The sequence below is a fragment of the Gadus macrocephalus genome, chromosome 6, assembly GCF_031168955.1.
Source record: "Gadus macrocephalus chromosome 6, ASM3116895v1".
NCBI classification, from domain to species: Eukaryota; Metazoa; Chordata; class Actinopteri; order Gadiformes; family Gadidae; genus Gadus; species Gadus macrocephalus.
The window spans coordinates 2,161,469-2,183,578 of record NC_082387.1 but is presented as its reverse complement, the minus strand read 5'-3'; the positions used below and the strand labels follow the sequence as shown (position 1 = coordinate 2,183,578).

The window sequence follows — 22,110 nt, the reverse complement described above, 5'->3', positions numbered from 1 at the left end:
CAAGAATGATATATCAACAAATCCCTATGGGGTATGTAGGTGCTACAGAAGTGTAGATTCCTCGCTTGGCGTGTGATAAAAAACTCATTTTGAGAAAATGGCCTTTTCAAAAGACGATTACACCGCAAAACTCAAACATTAAAGTTCAAAGTTCAAAAGCTTTATTTGTCCAACATGTTGCCATATTAGAAAATTGTATTTCATTGAAGGCAGTCTGTTCTCAAATTGTGTTTATGTGGTGCTTGTGTAAGAAGTATGTTGTGCGTGTATTGCCTTGGGTAGGAAGGATTTTGTATAGAGAGGTTTTTTGGCTAGAGGCACTCTGTATCTCTGCCTGATGGAAGCAGCTCAACAGCTGTGGAGGCGTTGGGAGGAATCCAGGAGAATGGAACTGGTCTTCCTTTCCAATGCTTGAGTGTGCAAGTCTGAAAGCTGTATTTGTTGGATGCTGGTTATCTTTCTTGCCTGCCTAATTATCCTACTCAGTTTTTCCTTGCATCTGCTTGTTAGGAAGCTGTACCAAGATGTAGTTTTGAGGGGGTGACGGATTCGATCAGTGTCTGATAAACCGTTAATAAAATGTCCTTTCTGACATCAAACCCTTTCAGCTTCCTCAGGAGACACATGCATTGTTGGGCTTTTTTGTAAACTCTGTCTGCGTGCTGGGTGAAGGACAGGCGGTGGTCAATCTGGGTGCCAAGGTACTTGAAATGTTTAACCTGTTCAACCACTTGCCCCTCCAGTCTTAAAAGGTGTGGAAAGTGGATGTGGGGTTTTGGGTGCCCAGCATCTATGGCAACACAGTTCTTTGGGCTTGCTGATGTTTAGTTGCAGTGAGCTCTCCTTGAACCACAGGGCCATGGTGCTGACATACTGTAATGCCTGTAAGTGGACAGGGTGTGCTCGTCTGTCAGGTTGGCCACCAACGCCATGTCATCAGCATATTTAAATAGTTTTAGTCCATTGATCTTGCAGGTGATCTCATTTGTGTATATAGAAAAGGGAAGACACATCCCTGTGGGACTCCTGTATTTAAAATGGTGTTGGTAGATGTCACACAATGCACTCTCGCATGCTGGGGTCTGTTCCTTAAGAACTCCTTAATCCAGAGCATCAGTGTTGGGTTGAATTGTAGCTGCTGAAGGTGATGTAGAAGTGTGTTGATATCTACTGTGTTGATGGCTGATGTAAAATCCATGAATAGAATCCTGACAAAGGAGGGTTGGGAGTCAAGGTGCCTTTTCACAGTGTCTGCAACTGCAACGGATCCAGACTTTCTCCAACCATGGTGGTGAGTTCCTCTGCAACAACTCTCTCCATACATTTGCAGAAGATAGAGGTGAGTGCCACAGGTCGGAAATCGTTCAGGGCTTTGGCATGAGGCTTTTTAGGAACAGGAATGATGGTAGTCTCCTTCCTTGCCCTGGGAACAAAGCTGGCATCCTAGCTGGGTCGCACACTCCTTCAATAGCCGTCCCTTCAGCCTGTCTGGTTCGGGAGCTTTTGTAGACTGGAGACGGGTAAAGATGGAAAACAACCCTCTTCTCTACACAGATGGCTTCAGAGGGGTAGTTGTATGTGACCCCATTCTAGGGCTGAACAATCTATCGTTTTCGACCGAAAATCGCGATCTCAAGCATTACGATTTTGGGATCGTCAAAGCTGCGGTTTTTCTTGGTGCATAATAATAGCCTAGGCCTAATAATTTCGTCAATGATTCCCATGCATGCTCAATGCCGGTGTAGAAAGGCTCTGTGTCAGCTACCAATCACAAAGCTGCAGGCTGCGCGTGACCAGGTGACGTTTGCTCCACTCCAATCAGTGTAGCTCGACATTCAACTTCAAGCATGGCTGAAGCGGGAGAAGGCGCAGAGCCGACAAAATTATTGTCAAAGAGAAACAGCACGTCGGTCATTTGGCAGTATTTTGGATTTGAGGCCACTGATGAACACCAGAAACAGGTGATTTGCCAAACATGTCGTGGAAAAGTGGCTACATCGGCTGGCAATACCACCAATTTATATCGCCACTTAAGAGTTCACCACCTGAACTTGTATGAGGAGTGCATGGCGAAAAAGGGCCGTGAAACATCAAGTTGCAGCGATGCTTCGGCGAAACAGTCAACAATAACTTCATCCTTTGCCAGTGTGACGCCTTATGAAAGAACTAGCCGAAGACACAAGGAGATTACCACTGCCGTAACGAATTACATATCGAAGAACATGGTGTCTGTAAACAGTGACCAAAGACTCATTTAAAAGTTTGCTGCACACAATGGACAAGAGGTATGTTCTGCCCTCCCGCACCTACTTTAACCAAGTCGCCATCCCACAGCTGTACGGAGAATGCAAGGCCAAAGTTGTAAATGAGCTGGAAAACATGGAGTTTTACGCGTCAACTACGGATATGTGGTCAAGCAGTTCCCTGTACACCAACTGTTGCACCTCCAGCCACCAGTCGGTCAAGCTCCTTAAATTCGCGGACGACACCACACTGGTAGGGCTTATCTCCAGAGGGGATGAAGCTGCCTACAGGAGCCAGATCGACTTGGTGGTTTCTTGGAGCAACAATAACAACTTGGAGCTAAATGCGCTTAAAACAGTGGAGTTGATAGTGGACTTCAGGAGAAACCCGACCCCCACCCCACCAATCATACTGGGGGGCACTCCAGTCGTCACCGTGGAGTCTAGCAGATTCCTCGGGGTGACGCTCTCTCGGGACCTGAAGTGGGGGCCAAACATCGATGCCCTCACGAAAAAAGCCCAGAAACGGCTGTTTTTCCTGAGGCAGCTCAGGAAATTCAAGCTGCCAACATCCATGCTGGTGAATTTCTATACGGCCATCATCGAGTCCATCGTCACCTCCGCCATCATCACCTGGTTCCCCGCTGCAGCGGCCAAGGACAAGGCCAAGCTGCAGCGGGTGATACGCTCGGCGGAGAGGGTGATTGGATGCCCCTTGCCCCCCCTTGGGGCCCTGTTTAACAGCAGGGCTCTGGGGAGGGCCAGGAAGATAATGGCGGACCCAGCACACCCAGGCCACGGTCTCTTCGCTCCGCTCCCTTCAGGCAGGAGGTTGCGGTCACTAAAGACTCTAAAAACTAGACATTCGCACAGCTTCTTCCCCACGGCCATCCGACTCCTAAATGCACTGCCCCCCCCCCCCTGACCAGTCTCCCCACTCAGTGATCCAGTGATCTAATGGTCTGTTGTACCCAATCACGTGAGCTCTCTGCACTTTGGCACTCTACATTTATTATATTATTTATTTACAATGTCTTGTCCTGTCTTGTCTGTCCTGTTGTAAACTCCACTGTACCAAAACAAATTCCAAACGTGTTTACATGTCATGGCAAATAAAGTCTTCTGAATCTGAATCTGAATCAGAACAACCGAGCCATACATGAGTTTGAAGGTGCATTTCGTGAACGAAAACTTCGAGTTGTGTAACCGCTGCCTGCAGACAGCATACTTCCCCACTGACCATACCGGGGAGAACATTGCAGCGGGGCTTAAGGAGTGCTTGGCAAACTGGGGCCTGAAAGAGGAGGCCCAGACCTGCATTACAACTGACAACGCTTCGAACATGGTCAAAGCGATGGAGCTCAACCAGTGGACGAGACTGCAGTGCTTCGGGCACAGACTGCATCTTGCAATTGGTAAGAGTGTGCGTGTGCGTGTGTGTGTGTGTCAGTGTGTGTGTGTCAATGTGTGTGTGCGTGTTTCCAAATTTACAAGTGTAAGAGCGCCGATAAGTTTGTTGTCAAGCTGTCGTTAGCTGGCCAACTGTTAGGTTAGCGCAATGCAACCATTTATCCTAGCGGTAAAACCCTTTCATGGGTAAACTTTGAAACCTCCCAATAAGCTACTGCTTGCTTCTGTTTAACTGCAGAATGCCAAAGAACAGAGAGATACAAATGCGGTTTCCCCTATTTTTGAAGCCCTTACTAATGGGCCAATGACGTTTTTGTAGCAGATATCAGGATGGTGCAACCACTGATGCCACTATACTATTACGGATTAAAAGTTGTTTTTAGTTTTTAGTGGAATATCTAAGAAGCATATTGCTGCAAATGAATTACCAATTACAAATGAATTCATGGGCAATAACTTAATGTGGTAGTACCACCTGACGTCTGCTGTTAAAAAACGTCATTGATCATATGACAACAGATGATATGTTATGAATACTGTGTTATGAGGTATCCTTATGGCTTTTCAGACTATAATATGTAATGTTTTCCCCAGAAAATGCTGTCAAAGATGACCAACGCATCAAACGGGCCACAGGACTGTGCAAGCAGCTGGTAGCAGTTTTCAGCCACAGCTGGAAGAAAAAGGCAGCGCTGAAACAGGCACAGCAAGACCTGAATCTTCCTCAGCAGTCTCTGGTCACCGAATGTCCGACACGATGGGGCTCCCGGCAGAAAATGATTAGCAGAGTGTTGGAACAGAGCAAGGCACTGTGCCAGGTTCTGTCTGAAGACAGGAAGACGCGGCACCTGGTCCCCACCTGGCAAGACACAGATGTGCTTGAATCTATTAACAATGCCCTCGGTCCTCTTCAAGAATTTACAGACGCCCTCTCAGGTGAGGACTACGTAAGTGTATCTTACCTCAAGCCAGTGCTCCACCTCCTGAGAACAGCTACACTTGCTGAAACTGACGAGGAAACAGATCTCACAAAGGAGATAAAATCAAGAGCCCTCCACTACATCGAAGAGAAATACAGTGACCCAGGAGCTCCTGGACATAACATCCTTTCTTGACCCAAGATTCAAAACCACCTACATAAGTGAGGAGAATGTCCAATTCATGAAAGACAGAGTGAAGATGGAAATGGAACAGGTGGCACAAAAGGTAAGCTGTCCTTTTTCTTCACTCTTTAAAAATAAAACAAAAAGTTGTGTTTGTGTGTATATATTTTTTTGAACATTACTCTACTGACATTTTAAACTTTTAGCCAAAATGCTGCGTTGGTCTTAATCACAACTGATAGCAAAACATTAATGCCTCTTATTACTGTGTGTTGCAGGAACAGAGGGCTTGTGTCACAACCCATCCCATGCCCCTCAGTGCAGAAGAAGAACCACCATCCACCTCTACAAAGCGAAAGCGGTCACTGGGCAGCTTTTTCAAGACCAAGGCGATCCCTGCTTCCTCTACTGTGCAGTTGGAGGATACCATTAAAGCAGAACTGGACAACTACCTCATAACTCCTACCGTTGATGGAGAGCAAGATCCACTGGCCTGGTGGAGAGTGCACAATGTCAACTTCCCCTGGCTTAGCAAGTTGGCTCATAAGTACCTTTGCATACCAGCAACGAGTGCACCGTCAGAGAGACTGTTCAGTGCCAGTGGCAATATTGTCACATGTCAGCGTGCAAGTCTGAAGCCAGCAAAGGTTGACATGTTGGTTTTCCTGGCCAAAAATCTCTGAAGAGATGCAGGGAAAGATTTATTGTTTTTTGTTGTTGTTCTTCTGCATCTTACCCTAAAATCCCTTATCTGCACCTTACCCTGACATGACTTAGTTCTGTTAAAAAAAAGGTGTTCACTCTTTTTACTTATCTTTTGTTTACAGACTAGATGTAAAATAATGTAACCATTTTGACATCTTTTGTTGTTGAGGAAAATGTAGGGTCATTTTATTATTACAACTTAAGTATTATTATTATTATTTATTACCTTTTTTTTTTTACTATGTTTCACTTCCTCTTGCCACTTTATTTGAAGAAGAAGCACAGGTTTCTGAGTACATGGGTTGAATTTCTGTAACTGCTGCTGATGTTCATAAGCTAGCTCCTTTGAGCCATTTTGCACTACTTTTAAGGTAAGACCTCTTTTTTGCTCCACTTTGTTATATTTTATCATTTTTATGTAGCCTACGTTATTTTACAAAAGTGCAATTATTTTGATGCTGATGAGCCATTGAAGCAAGTTTACTTAAGAAAGAGGGCTCCCTTTTTATTTGACTTTTTTGGTTGTCGTTTCTTAGGTACTTGAATAAACAGTCTTGCATTTGAAATCTGTTGCCAGCAGTTTTCATTATTGCATTACCTTAATGGAATTCATTGGTTAGATTAATTTATACTGAAACTTGATTTAAAGAAAATAAATCGTGGTTGAAATCGAAACCGCAATCTCTACCAGAAAAATCCCAATTTCAATTTTTTCTTAAAATCGTTCAGCCCTACCCCATCCTCCACAGCATCAGTGCTATTGAATCTGGCATAGAAGGTGTTTAGTTCTTCAGCAAAGGCAACAGGGTCTGGGCATTGTATTTTGGCAGCATTATGAGTTAGAATTACAATTAGGGCATTTAGCAGACGCTTTTATCCAAAGCGACTTACAACGGTTATACACACAATGACACACCGACGGCAGAGTCAACCATGCAATGCGACAGCCAGCTCGTCAGGAGCAGTTAGGGTTAAGTGTCTTGCTCAGGGACACATCAACACTCAGCTAGGAGGAGCTGGGGATCGAACTAGCAACCTTAGGTTACAATACAACTGCTCTACCTCCTGAGCTAAGCCGACCCGAGTTCTGCCCATCAAGGTGTTCAGACTCTTCCAGGCATCCCTCACATCTCCACTGGTGAACTTCTTCTCCATTTTGTCCTTCTATTTGATCTTGGCAGGCTTGGTCTTCTGCTTCAGCTCCCTTGTGAGGTCTTTGACACATTGTTTGTCTCCTTGAAAAAAAAAGCTATTTTTTCTTTAATTCTGTTATTCCAACCAGTTGCCCTGGAGACGGCATTGTTGTAGCCTTCTAAAATGCGCTCTGCTGCTAGCGTGTTGTCAGGGCCAGGGACATAAACAAGAACTAGAACTGCAAGCAGTTATCCAGGGGTCCAAGCGGCACAACGCGAAGCATGTATTCAAAACGCTACCGTGAACCTGTGGATATAAAGGTTTTGACTGTGAGAGGTTCGGTGTGGGAGTTATAGCCCCAAACGCGTTTTTCCTTGGTATAGCGCCACCTAGTGACCGGCATGTCTGGATTTTGTCCTCTGCGTAGACCTCACGGACCTGGATCTAGTCATGCTATTGACGTGTCTGCACCATTTACGGTTTGGGCTGTGGACCCACTTTTAGGGAAGGAAGTATAAAGATACACAATGTCGTCGTTTTTGGCGCCCCCTTTTGGAGAAATTTTCCATAGAGAATTTTCCTCGTGGCGAGATTTTCCGAATTTTTTATCGAACGCCAATAAGGGTAGCGCCGACATGTGTGCAAAATTTGAACTCGATCCTATATCTAATTTTGGATTTTTTGGGATTTTTGATTTTCCACGTGTAACGTAGCCAATAAACAAATATTCAAAACGCTACCGTTTCGTCGTCGACGGTTGGATCGAAAAAGTGTTACAATTTCTTTTTTTGTGTGCGTCTGACGATGTCGTGTGCAAAGTTTGGTGTCAATTGGACAAGAAATGTGCGAGGAGTAGGGAAAAAGCAGTTTAGCGGTTTTCGCGATTTTGCGAAAAATATTCCAAAAGATGCAGCAGACTCCAGTGAATCTGTGGGTATAACGTTTTGGACTGTGGGAGGTTCGGTGTGGGAGTTATAGCCCCAAACGTGTTTGCCTTGACCTAGGGACCGGCAGGTCTGGATTTTGTCGTCTGAGTAGCGGTGGCGGACCTGGATCTAGTCATGCTATTGGCGTGTCCGCACCATTTACGGTTTGGGCTGTGGTCCCACTTTCAAGGCGGGAAGAATAATAAACACTACAAAAACAATAGGGATCCAACCTGTTGGCTTGGACCCCTAATTACAGTCAGTCGTTGAAATTCATGGGGAAGATAGTGGGGACGAAACGACACCATCATGATTTCGTAGTGGCGTGAGCAGTGCCTCTCACGCACTGTGAAATTCGTTGCCCATCTGTCATTTACAGCCATACATAGACCGCCCCCGATTGATTTCCCTATTCTTTCTGTGTCCCGGTCAAAGCGTATGAATGTGAAGCCATCTAAGCATACTGCAATGTCTTCAGTTAGCCATGTTTCAGTGAAACAGAATAAACTTACTACGCAGTGATCGCACATTTGACAAGGTGACAGCAGGTAATGGTAGCTTACTTCCTCGTCTCCTATACCTGTTCCTAATTCCTCCTCTCGCTCTTTTCCTCCGTATTGTCTTCTTTATCCGATTTTTTGGTATGAAATCCAGTTGTTCAGGTGATAAGTCAATTGTCTTGCAAGCGTGTTGAAGCTTCAGAAGGTCCGCTCTGGCGTAACTGCGTTCCGGTGGATTTGGATACGCGGTGACCCCAGCAGAGAATAAACCTCCATAACTTGTTGCAGAATGGCATTTAAATTCCACCAATACAGATGTGACAGTGTCCATAATTCATAAGATATTTTCACGGTTTAAGCTGGACAAAAATGTGAAAAAAATAATTAAATACGTTATAAAGTAGCCTTTCAATCACACAACATTGTTCCCCCGAAATAATGTGTCTACATCTCCATGACAGCACCATATGTAGGGCCCTCCATCTCCTGCTGGTGTCTTTTCACTTTTTTGGCTGTGCTTACACTTTTAAGTTTCCGCTTTGCACTGGCGGAATGGACACTATTGGCTTTTGATATTCTGACCATGTCATCAACTTTTCATTCGATTGACAGTAAACACTGTGCTCTTAACCCACAACTTCTCTATCACAGCCAGCATGGCAGAGGCCCCCTCATTGAAGGTTGTGATGGCCATACTTGCTGCTGCCTCCACAACGGGCCCATGTCACAGAATTGAGGCACTCATTCGCATTTTGAGTGCCAGCATGCTGCATGTGCTGTAGCAAGCCGTCGCTTGACATCCAGTGGTACAAAGGGAGAAGCTTCTGCCCCACCTCCTTGGATAGAAAGTTCCCTGCATGGAGCCTGTGGCTCTATGGTGTTTCTCCATTTTCCTCCACTCTCCTGTACCAACACCAGGAAGGGTTGCACCTGTTGTGCAAGGGGACCTCATCTGTTGACATGATGTGGAGGAGAACCGCCTATATTTCATTCTTCTTGCAGTCAATTGAAGCCTGGTTATTTATAATTGCCCCCCTGTAATAGTGTGCAAAGTTTTACATTTTTTGGCCGTTCTACAATTTCCCCGAGACCCTTCCCCCCCAATTTGCACTCAGCACTTAATTTCCGAAGGGCTGTGCCCATGCGCTTATGCGCATGGTTAATACACTCTTTATTAACTTCATGTTCTGGGTATGGGTTGAGGGACACCACCTACCTGAATGCTGCACAATCCCCATCTATAAGCATCTGAGTGTACCTCAGCTGGTGGCAACTTATGGACCTGGCCCACATCCTCTTTGCTGCCTCCTGCTCCATAGCCTTACTAGAGCCCATAGAATTCTATGCACAGTCGTCCTTTTCCCTCCAGCATTTAATCTCTTCCTCCGTTACCTTTCCCTCATGCCTGGCAGCTTTTTTGAGAGCACACCCCTGACAATACGAGGAAAGGACCTCAAAGTCCATCACTAGACCTATAAAAATATCGATGCACACCCCTATGCCATAGTGCAGGGGTCCTCAAACTTTTTCGGTCATCCCCCACTTTGGACAAGGGGGAATTTTCAAGCCCCCCCTGCCCCCATCGCCTCAACACCATGCTAATGAGATACGCAAAGCTTAACATTTTCAAATTTATTGAAGTAACATCATGTTGTATCTAAATTATATCTTAATAACATCAAATAACAGCAAGTTCAATATAGAGATTTACATGGACACTTCTGATCCGATTAGAAGTGGAACAGCTCAATCGGAAAAAAAAGAATTATCATATATACGCGTCAATCGGAATACAATTCTCTGATCGGAATACAATTCCATGCGTAATAGAAGAGGTGGTGTAGTCCGCTATAATCGACATGTATACACTTATTCCGATTGGTTTGGGGTGGGTGCGGCTACTTTTTAACTTAGAGAGATGGCAACAGTAGCTGCAGTAGTTCGCAATTTGTCCGTCTGTACTTTTATGCACACCAAAATTGACCACTGTCAAGGAAAGTGGATTTTTTGCCTGATTCACTTCTTTGTTATTACTCTGCAAGTAGTATGGTCACTTATCAACCCCAGCGTGTCCGGTTGCTAAGCAACGTCAACGTCTTTGGCGGACTATTTCTCTGCGGATCAACACTACGAATAGTAATTTTGAAAGACATACTGTGTGAAGATATTGTTTCATTTTGGCAAGGAGCCGTGTAACAAGCGGGATAATGTATAGAACGTCGCCGGTCATTATCGAAAATAATACCCTTCAGGGTGAACCGGACCCCGACATGAAGCGGAGGTGTCTTGCCTCGCCCTGTCGGGGCTTATTTTCCAGACAGGGCGAACCGAATGTACGCTTACCACTTTTGTAAATGGCATACATAAAGTACATTCGGATTGCATGACAGGAATAGATCTATTCCAATTAGAAATCGAATAGGATCAGAAATTTCTATGTAAACACGGCTAGTCAAATTTCCTCCCGTTTGTCGTGCCCCACCCGTCACGTCTCTATTCCCCACCGGTGGGGCGTGCCCCACACTTTTGAGAACCGCTGCCATAGTGGGATGTGAATCCTCTTTTCTGCCAGGTGCCATCGAAAGATACACTGATGTTAAAGGGGACTTATTATACCACCAGGTGTGAGTGTGATTAGCCTTACAAGCCGTTTCGAAAATCTGCCTAATATGACATCACTAGTGGGTGTGTCCACCTAGATCTGTGCTGGATAGATCTATCTACCAGCCTACCCAGTGGACTGAATTAAACATTGCTCATCTATCCAGCACAGATCTAGGTGGACACACCCACTAGTGATGTCATATTAGGCCGATTTTCGAAACGGCTTGTAAGGCTAATCACACTGCTGACTGAGCACAGCGTCATCAAATAGTAGATCAATATGCGACTTGTATTCTTTGGAATACTTGATTCTGATTGGCTGCAGGGTGTCCATTATTTCCTGATATATGGACACCTGCTAAGTAGTTCCAGTCAAATTGTCTGTTCAGCCTTCAAAACGAGAGCTGGTCAATTGTGAAAAATGCATTAAACTGTAATCAGAAAACGCGGTTGTATGCTATAGACCCTATAGTATCTGTGGTATAAAGGCTGGAACGAATTTCATATTATAAATATGTACACTTTATGTTGAAAGTATAGACCGTCGCGATTCCCATTGAAACAAATGGCGCAGTGATTATTCTTCAAAACGAGAGCTGGTAAATTATGAAAAGTGAATTAAACTGTAATCAGACAACGCGGTTATATGCTATAGACCCGCCTAGAGTATCTGTGGTATAAAAGCTGGGACGATTTTCAAATGATAAATATGTACAATCCATAACGTTAGCTCTCTGGCTTATAGCTCAGCGGACTAGAACACCTCCCGTTGCCAAGTCGTAGCTAAGGTCTGTACTATTTACTGGAGGAGTGAACGTTTCCGTTGCATAAGCCTTACGGGAGGGTAATGATTGTTCCAGGTTTAGTCAAACCCGCAGGCGTTACTAGGTAAACTAAATTATGGCATGTGAAAAACTTTGTATTTGGATTGTAAAACGCATGAAAATATAAATGAATTATCTTAATTTCTTTTCTTTGGCAAGTGACCATGGTAGAAGCGGGATAATGCCCTTTGAGGTGTCCAAAACATGTTTGATCGATCGTAATTAAAGTGGAATACTTTTTGAGGGAGTTGAACTCAAACAGAGTATACATTTAATAAGCATGCAATACGAATAAGACAAAGCATAATTATTAAAGTATTTGAATTGTTTTATTATGTCGGCAAGGAAGAAGTAGAATAAACTGGATAATCACCTCAAGGCAGGGCAATAAACAGTTTGATATGCCCGGCTCGTTGAAGGTTACCTGTAAGCCGTCCACGAGCCGGGCATATCAAACTGTTTATTGGCCTGCCTCTCGGTGATTATCCCTTACTTGTACCCTTGGACTCCTTTTGAGTCTTTCACATGACATATCTTTGTGTCGATTTTTTACGTTGGCATTTAGCTTCTTCCGGAACTACATCAGATAAGTAAGAAGTAGCTAGCCTCTAGCCCGATATATAATCATCATATTACCAATTGATTTTTCATTTTTTCACCAGTCAGGGCACCAGAGTGCGACCAAAATATTTAAGGGTGTGACTAATATTTTTTATAGGTTGCACTATTGCACCTGCAACAAAAAATTAATTTCCTTCACAATTGCTTCATCGCTCTGTGTTCTCCTGTAATCTAACTCACACTCATGGTTTGGGATAGGTATCGGAACCCGGTTCTATCAAGGAGCCAGTTCCACTTTTTTCAAAACCCGAAAATCATTAACGTTTAGGCTTATTGATACCACTATTGAGTCCCGTCGTTCATTTATGATTATTTTTTTCCTGTAACGTAATGTTTTGTCCCCCGAGTCGCGTTACGGCATTCCTCCAGATTGTTTCATTTTGAACAACAACGACTAAAGTTTGGCCGCTGGATATTCTTCTCTTCTGAAATGTTGCCTGAATGCTGACCATAATTATGATAATTGGCGTATTGGTTTCTTAGTGTTATTGAGACAGACACACAGACAGACTCACATCCACCCCCATGTCGAGGAGATATTTGACCACGCTGATCATACCGCTGGATGCAGCGGCATGCAGTGGTGTGTATGACTTCTTATCCTTGCAGGCCACCTCTGCTCCATGGGAGGCTAGCAGCTTCACCACCTCAATGTGACCTAGAAGATCAAAGTTTGACAGTGAATAATTACACACATTAGTCATCAAAATTTCAAGGCGCTTTGAAATCCAAATGTCAAATATATTTATTCAACAATTTAAATCATGTTGTATGGCTAACCCATAAATGTTGATTAACCATTAACAGAAGAGTCTCGGTTGACAAAGAACTAACGATGGGGGTTCATACTAAACACTAAGGACATTAGGGAGCTGGTTCATACTATACACTAATGGCGCTTTTCCACTGGCGGGTATGCAGTACAGTAGTGAGGGCGCGGAATAGTCCAGCTCAGTTACAGCTCGCCTTTCCACCGCCGACAGTACCTAAGGGTAGGGCGGGGTTTAAGCCGTAAGGTGATAGCCGCGGCAGCTACGTATGCATCGTAATCTCATAGCAGCCCAACACAGTGTAGCCTGCTAATAAAACCAAGGAAAAAGAAGAACGCGCACAATGAACAAAGACGGAGGAGCACTGTGCGACGAATGTCTCAGTCTGGATCACGCCCACTTTTGGCGGTGGCGTGATCCGGACTGAGCCGTATTGAGCTGTACTCGTCCCCCAGTATTCCCCCAGTATTGGGGTACTGAGACGCCTGAAAGGGTGCTGGCAAGTTCGATCTACACATGCCGTCTGACAGAATCGTCACTTCCGTGCGACAGGGGAATAATAACAAACAAACACAGTACCCGCAAGGTATTTCTGGACAACGGAGAAGGCTTAGTTTATTGAAGAAAATGTTGTGCTAAAGTTTGACGGCCTTCTTGGATGTCCTAAATTGTTGCTCTTGTTCAATGTGCGCGTTCTTCTTTTCCTTGGATTTATTAGCAGGCTACACTGTGTTAGGTTGCTATAAGGTCACAATGCTTACTTAGCTGCCACGGCTATTGACATACGTCTTAAACCCCGCCCTACCATAAGGGTACTGTCGGCGGTGGAAACGCGAGCCGTAACTGAGCTGGCTTGCACCCTCACTACTGGACTGTACCCTCCGGTGGAAATGCGCCATTAGGACACAAGGGAGCTGGTTCATACTATACACTAATGGCACGTTGCCACCGAGCGGTGCGGTACACGTTTCCACCTCCAAAAGTGGGCGGGGTCCGGTCTTAGCCTTGATTAGTCCTACACCTTTGTTGTGGTTCCAAGGGGTCTGAAAGGGTGCCGAAAGGGTTGAGCTACACACGCCAGTGTTTCCCCCAGTCCTGGGTTGTTAAGGCCTTAACAACAATAGGGCCCCGCCTTGACTACCAATATATATTTAAAAAAAAAATATATATATATACAGCGCCCTCCATAATTATTGGCACCCCTGGTTAAGATGTGTTAAAAGCCTTAAAATAAATTCACTTTTTATTGCAGAAGCATACTCTCACACTGAAAATTGTAGAAAAATGTAACCTTCAACTCAAGTGAATTTTAAGTGAAAAAAAAAATCCCTGACTAAGAAATAATTATTCTTCATAAAATCACCTGTTCACAATTATTGGCACCCCTAACAATTCCTAGGAAATAAATGTAACTAAAGTATTTCTGTCATTTCTACAGTAGTTTACAAAGTTGATCAGAGTATGCAGGAACATTTAATTAGTAATTCATAACTTCCTGTTTCCTGGGGTATAAATATGACGTGCCACAGAGGCCATTTCTCTTCAACATGGGAAAGACAAAGGAACACACCGTTCAAGTAAGGCAGATGTGTGTCGACCTTCACAAATCAGGCAATGGCTACAAGAAAATAGCCACTTGCCTACACCTGCCCATATCTACTGTCAGAGGAATCGTCAAGAAGTTTAAAACAACTGGAACAGTGGTAAACAAGCCTGGACGAGGACGCAAGTTCATGTTGCCACCACGCACAGTGAGGAGGATGGTAAGTGAAATAAAAAAATCTCCAAAGCTCACTGTCGCAGAATTGCAAGGAATGGTAGCATCTTGGGGTCACAAAGTCTCCAAAACAACCATCAGGCGCTATCTACATGCCAACAGGCTGTTTGCGAGGCATGCAAGGAAAAAACCTTTTCTCACTCAAAATCATGAACGCAAATGCCTGGAGTTCGCTAAGCGGTACATGAACTTCAAATGGGACCGTGTGCTTTAGTCAGATGAGACAAAGATAGAGCTTTTTGGCAACAAACACTCTAAGTGGGTCTGGCGGAACACAAAAGAGGAGTATGCAGAAAAGCACCTCATGCCCACTGTGAAGTATGGGGGAGGATCGGTGATGCTGTGGGGCTGTTTCTCTTCCAAAGGCCCTGGGAACCTTGTTAGGGTGCATGGCATCATGAACGAATGAAATACCAGGACATTTTAAATCAAAATCTGGTGGCCTCTTCCCGAAAGCTGAAGATGGGTCATCACTGGGTCTTTCAGCAAGATAATGACCCTAAACATACGGCCAAATCTACCAAGAAATGGTTCACCAGACACAGAATCAAGCTCCTCCCATGGCCATCTCAGTCCCCAGACCTCAACCCCATTGAAAACCTGTGGGGTGAGCTGAAGAGGAGAGTGCAGAAGAGAGGATCAAGGTCGCTGGATGATTTAGAGAGATTGTGCAAAGAGGAATGGTCGAAGATCCCTCTTTCTGTTTTCTCCCATCTTGTGAAACATTATAGGAGAAGATTAGGTGCGGTTTTGTTGGCAAAGTATTAACATCAGGGGTGCTAATAATTGTGGCAGACATGATTTGATGTTAAATAATTATTTCTTAATGTGCGATTTTTTGTTCCTACTGAATAAATGCACTTGAATTAAAGGCTGGATTTCACACTTTCTTTCATTGTGGTCCTATATTATTTAGAAAAAAAATGAATTTATTAGAAGCTAAAGAACACATCTTAACCAGGGGTGCCAATAATTATGGAGGGCGCTGTATATATATATTTATACAACGGGGGGCCTGAATCCAGCGATCTGATTGGTTCCTAACTGTTGTATAATGAGCGTATACATAACTGCTATGACGGCCAATCATTTTGTGAAAGTTTGCATATCACTCCGCGCCTGGAAGTAGAAACAGTTACAAAGTAAAAATTATGTTGAATGATGGACAGGGTGTAAATGTTGTTACTCCGGGAGTGAGCAAGGCGATGGAGAGAATAACGAAAGCTTAGGGACACGGCGAGTGAACTGCTCCATAGGATAAATTGCTCTATCGGAGCCTTCTCTCGGAGGGACGCTAACGTGTGTTGCATAGTGACCGTCATGCATTTTGAAGGCAGCCAGGAGGGACTACTTTTTTTATTCTTTAATAAAACGGCTACTTTGACTTTCTTGGTTTCTTTTTAAATGTAGTGTGTCTATGACTTTCGTTTTGCCATAATAGTAACAGTTGTATAAAAGCAATAGATCACTTCAGTCAGTGGTTTGTGCTCATTATACCACTCTGAAGGGTGTCGCCGGCCCTCCGCTGCGCGTCGGTGTCGGACAACGCCCCTTAACAGTGATATAATGAGCACATACCACAGCCTGTCGTGATCTATTGCTTAAATATATAGATGTATTTTTTTTTTTTTTTTTTTTTTTATATTTTTTAATTATTATGTATTAACAAAGTAGATAGTACTTTATTGTCATTGCACATGTTACAGAGCAACGGAATAACCAGTTACATTCCGTCCAAGAAACATAAAAGACAGTGTGGGGAGACAGGACGGAGAGACTGTCAGGCGCTTGTTAGACAAGAAACATGCGGCCCGCGTTAGATAAGAAAAGTTTAAAAAAGCTAAACAAGAGGGTGACGAGGAAAAAAAAAAAGTCAATACCCCAAACTATGCTCCTTTAAGGGGGGCACAGTGTAGGGATTAGCAAAAAAACACCTCAACACATAAGCAACACATCAAAAACACATGTGGGAGGGGGGAAGGGAGTTGGGGAGGGGAGGTAGAAAACTCTCGTAGGGAAAGAAAACATACTTCCATCAGGTGTAAAAAATAAAGATCAATAATGCATCAGTAATACTGTTACAACAATGGTCGTGCCATAAGGCTTTTTGAATGGAATTGAAACGGAGACCCCCCGCTCCCTGACCACCTTGACTAAGACATTTTCTGGGGGAAACACTGCACGCCATTCGATGATTGGTCGACAGAAGGTCGACAGGGAAAGCCTCAGTTATTGAAGAAAATGTTGCACAAAAGTTTGTATTCCTTCTTGGATGTCCTCCATTGTTGCTCTTCGTTTAATGTGTCGCATTCTTCTTTTTCATTGGATTTATTAGCAGGCTACACTGTCGGGCGGCTATGATGTCATGATGCTTACGTAGCTGCTGTGGCCATCCAGCTTAAACCCCGCCCTACCATAAGGGTACTGTCACCAGTGGAAAAGCGAGCCGTAACTGAGCTGCACCTAACTGTACTACACCTAGTCGTACTGGACATATCCGCACCATTTGGTGGAAAAGCGCTACAAGGACTCTAAGGAGCTGGTGGGGGTTCATACTATACACTAAGACACCCCTCCGTCCCCTGATGGAGCTCATATATCCACACGCACCAGACTGGGGGTTTCACATTCACATTTCAGATTGTAACGGTTAACTTCCCAAGTAAAATAAAAATGTTTTACCACAACCTCTAATGAAATTGCTTTTTCTTAAATTGACCCATTCAGAACCGTTTTGTTGTTTCATTGGTGTGTTGTTAATAAGGATATTTTAAAGGCAATTTTTTACGGTTTTGTATTTTAGCACAAGGTATCTTACTTTTAAAACATTCTCCCAGCCGCGTTGACAATTTTGATGTGCCAATTTTAATATTTTTTATTGTAGAATAAAGTGGCATCTAGCCACCAACTTCGGATATTGGTCCCTTTTGCTTGCCGTGTGAACAAGGCATGAGAGAACAAATAATATGACAGATTTTTTGGAAATGCTATAGCCCTCTGCAGGTAAGGTCTCCCTTCTCATACAAAACAATTTCTTCCCGGTATGAGATAGGCCGACCAATCACAAGCGTGATAATAACGAGCAGCTCCATAGAGACATTAACCTGATGTAGTTAAATGAACTGGCGGCATATATTTTTTTACTAAAAGACGAACCAACGCTTTACTTGAGAATCAATATGTTTTTCTGCACTCAGTGCTTCGTCACCCGTTTCGTTGCTCCCATTGGTTGTAGACCTATCCAATTGCGTCAAGGGTCATATTGGTTTGCACCCGTTGGTGACGTCCCTTGGAAGTCTAAAATACAAGGAAACGTTCAAGAATATCGCAGTTTGCCATTCTTCCGGCGATGCCAGATTAAGGCGCTTGCATCTGTCAGAGACCATATCGATTTGAGACTGCTCCCAACTCGGTTCTGCTCCATCATGGCAGGTCTCCCCTGCTTTGTTCAGAAAATCCATATTGCCTGTCCATCACATTATTACAGTGTTTATTTTATTACTGTTCGTCTCTTCTGATTTGTACCACCCTCTGTCTTACAACTCAAATCTTAACTACAGCAGCTTTAGGGTCAGTTTCACAACAGTATTTAAAATCTACAGACAAATTGAACTCCTCTAAACTCTCTAAAACCCTTTGTAGCAACAGGGACAAAAGTCCAATGGACTAGTTTTGTTGGCTAAATATAAAGGATTAGCCTTCATTACCCATGTAAGCTGCCCAGTGGATGGCGCGGCGGTCCTTCTTGTCAAATGCATTGATGTTTGCTCCTCTGGACAGCAGCAGCCTCACCATCTACACAAACAGAAACACAATGAGACCACAGTGGTGACTATAAATCCAAAATAAATGTTACACACACACACTTTTTTTTAATATATATATATATATATATATATATATATATATATATATATATATATATATATATATATATATATTTAAGCAATAGATCACGGCAGGCTGTGGTATGTGCTCATTATACCACTGTGAAGGGGCGTTGTCCGGCCCCAACGCGCAGCGGAGGGCCGGCGACCCACTTCACAGTGGTATAATGAGCACATGCCACTGACTGAAGTGATCTATTGCTTTTATACAACGGTTACTGTTATGGCGAAACGAAAGTCATAGACACACTACATTTAAAAAGAAACCAAGAAAGTCAAAGTAGCCGTTTTATTAAAGACTACAAGAAAGTAGTCCCTCCTGGCTGCCTTCAAAATGCACGACGGTCGCTATGCAACACACTTTAGCGTCCCTCCGAGAGAACGGTTGTAACGGTTTCCACTTCAAGGCGCGGAGTGATACTTTCACAAAATGATCGGGCGTCATAGCAGTTATGTATACACTCATTATACAACAGTTAGGAACCAATCAGATCGCTGGATTTAGGCCCCCCGTTGTATATGTATGTATATATATATATATATATATTAGTGGTGGCCTGGTGGGCATAGATTATTTTTCTAGATTAAAATGGCAAACGGCAAAAAATCTGTTTGTTTACCTTGACAGCGGCCAATTATACTGGGCAATGGTGAATTATCAAATATAATTCACCGCCGGAAGTTGTGAAGTGCCCATGCAAGTGAACGGAGCATAAACAAAAATAATTGACAGCTGAACGTTGGGAAAGCCCATGCAAGTGAATGGAGCAGTCTACAGCATTGAGAAGAGCCGTGTAATAATCCATAATAATTTACGGTTTAGAAGTTAAATATTTGAAAGTTGTAGAATAAATTAATATAATTTATATTGGACTTAATTTGCTAGAAATGTACTTACAATTTTTAGTCAGTTAATCATTTACATACTTATGTTACACAATTATTACATATTTAACACAGTCAGGATATTCTGTTGAATCTGCCTCTCTGATTCCCTCACGTTTACCTCAGTCTAAATTCTAGCTTCTGATTGGTTAGTTCAGTCACGTGATGGGTCCGAACAAGAAAGTGTTTGAAAATAGATTAACGGCGATATTTTTTTTATCGAGCGATAAAAGTTTTGCGTTAACGCAGCCGTTAACGGCCCACCACTAATATATAATATATCTATCGGTGGTGGCTGATGGTTTTTAAAGTGAGGGAGGAAGGACTGCGCGCTTGGTTGCCATCGGCCTGCTTACACTGTGTGTGTGTGTGTGTGTGTGTGTGTGTGTGTGTGTGTGTGTGTGTGTGTGTGTGTGTGTGTGTGTGTGTGTGTGTGTGTGTGTGTGTGTGTGTGTGTGTGTGTGTGTGTGTGTGTGTGTGTGTATATATATATATATATATATATATATACACACACACACACATATACACATTTAGGGCCCTATCTTGCATCCGGCGCAAGTGACTTAGTCACTGGCGCATGTGTCGTTGCTAGTTTACAACTGGCGCAGAGCGTTCTTTTCCCACCACCGCCACTCGCCGGTAAATTAGGGATTGATCATGCGGCCCAAGGGGCGGTTCGGCGGAAGGAGGAGGCGTGTTCTGGCGCAAACGGTATTTTGCCGTTTCTGAATACCATTGCGCTACTGACCAGGAAATACCTGGTTTAAAGTCAGTGGCGCGTTGTTCACATGCTATTTTAAGGGCGCATGCATACATGCGCATGCGATGCATACGGATTGCTTGTGCACCTCGCGCATACACTTTGCTTCTCTCATCTACCTAGCCGCACATTCTTGGTAAATTATTTGGGAAAGAACAGCTGATGCAGCGGTAATAAGTTGTACTTTTAAATCAATGCATCTGCAAACACCGTACAGCAAACACATATTTTCTTGACACAGACATCGTGTAGGCCTACTTGCCCATAACTTTTAGGATTGATGAGTATTTGATCGTGAAAAACATTGTTTTACCGCGAGTGAGTGTTAAAAAGAATGAATGAATGCGGGCGCGCGTGTGTGCTCTGTTTAAACACACGCAAACTAAACACGTAACGCATAATACAATCAATGGCAATGTCTATTACCGCGGGGACACATGCATATTAGATAGCATACAATACTGATAAGAAACAATGTTTATAATGTATTGCGTATATCATTAAATATAACCACAGTTACCTCATATCATATGTTATATCATATACGTTTTCTTTGCCGAAATTTATTTGAGGACTCAGTATTTCTGAAGTTGTGGAAGAAAACCCCTTATTCCATGTGTGAATTAGGCCATATTATTTGGCAATAAACTGAGCCCTTTGCAGTTTGAAATTCATGTGCATCTGTCTCATCGGAGACTGCAGACGCGCAGTCAAAATATCAACTCGTCCGATTCAAATGCGCTCATGGCTCTTAAAGGGGATGGGAGCTGGCACTCTCGTTGGTTTGTTGGACGTTACGCCCAAACCACACCTACGGGTAATTAGGCTGCTTCAGACCAACCCTTTTGACACTTGCGACGCAAGTGTCATTTATCCGCCTGTAAAATAGCGATAGCGCCGTAGAACCGCCCACAAAGCTACTTGCGCTTTGCGCTTCCCACTTGCGTTTCAGACCGTTAAAATAGGGCCCATAGTGTAAGCAGGCCGATGGCAACCAAGTGCGCAGTCCTTCCTCCCTCACTTTAAAAACCATCAGCCACCACCGATAGATATCTATCTACCTACCGAGAATAAAATACAGTTTAGACATTACATTTTCCAGGTTAAACCCCACCCAATTGCACTATAAATATACAGATAGTTGCATCACTGCATAACCCCTAGAATTACAATCATTGTTTTTGGAACGCGCAATGCTCGCAGTTTCAAACAATATTGAAAAAAAATAACTGGAGAGTGTCAGTGAAGACCAGAGTCAGCCTTAAGGTGGTAGGTAACACACCTCCAGATGTCCGCTGAAGGCAGCGTGGTGCAGCGCCGTGCGCCCGGCCCGGTCTGAAACGTTCACGTTGCTGAGCAGGGGGACCAGCGCCTCAGCACAGCGGACCGCCTTGTTGGCCGCGGCGATGTGCAGCGGCGTCTGCCAGTTTTTGTCACGGGCGTTGACGTCCGCCGAGTGTTTCAGCAGCACCTGGACAGCCTCCTGCTGGCACAGACCATGTGTGGTTGGGATAATGTGACCTATGATGAGGAATGGATTGTGATAGTGCTGCATGTACCTCACTGCAGGACGCCACGGCCCGGTGCAGAGGAGTCAACCACTTGTTGTCTTTGGCATTCACCCGAGCTCCTACAGAACACATGTCTTATTATTGATATTTATTTATTTAGGCAGGCAGCTTTTGAAAAGATAGGGCAATTAAAATAACAAAGAAATACAAATATAAAGAAGTCAAAGAAATACAAGCAATTTTCAATAAGGAACATAAAAAGGCAACAGAGCAAAGGCAATATGAGCAAGTAGTAAACCAGTTAAAAAATATTCCTGTGCGCACTGTTGATTAGATTTTAGCCAATGTTTGAGTCCTTTGTATATAAAAGACTACCAAAATCCATCATATTTTATTGCTTTAGAATTGATTGGTTATCTTAAACATTGTATTTCTCATTACATTCCT

General features: G+C 43.6%; 1 protein-coding gene across 1 annotated transcript in view; it reads right to left on the bottom strand.

The window, feature by feature from the left end:
* The window catches only part of ankrd28b (ankyrin repeat domain 28b), a 67,862-nt gene that overhangs the window by 25,997 nt on the left and 19,755 nt on the right, over positions 1–22,110 (bottom strand). The window contains exons 4-7 of the mRNA XM_060053575.1: positions 21,712–21,782; positions 21,435–21,635; positions 18,325–18,412; positions 12,586–12,728 (exon numbers count right to left, since the gene is read on the bottom strand). Of these exons, the coding sequence (XP_059909558.1) occupies positions 12,586–12,728; positions 18,325–18,412; positions 21,435–21,635; positions 21,712–21,782 (503 nt within the window). The remainder of the gene's footprint in view (positions 1–12,585; positions 12,729–18,324; positions 18,413–21,434; positions 21,636–21,711; positions 21,783–22,110) is intronic.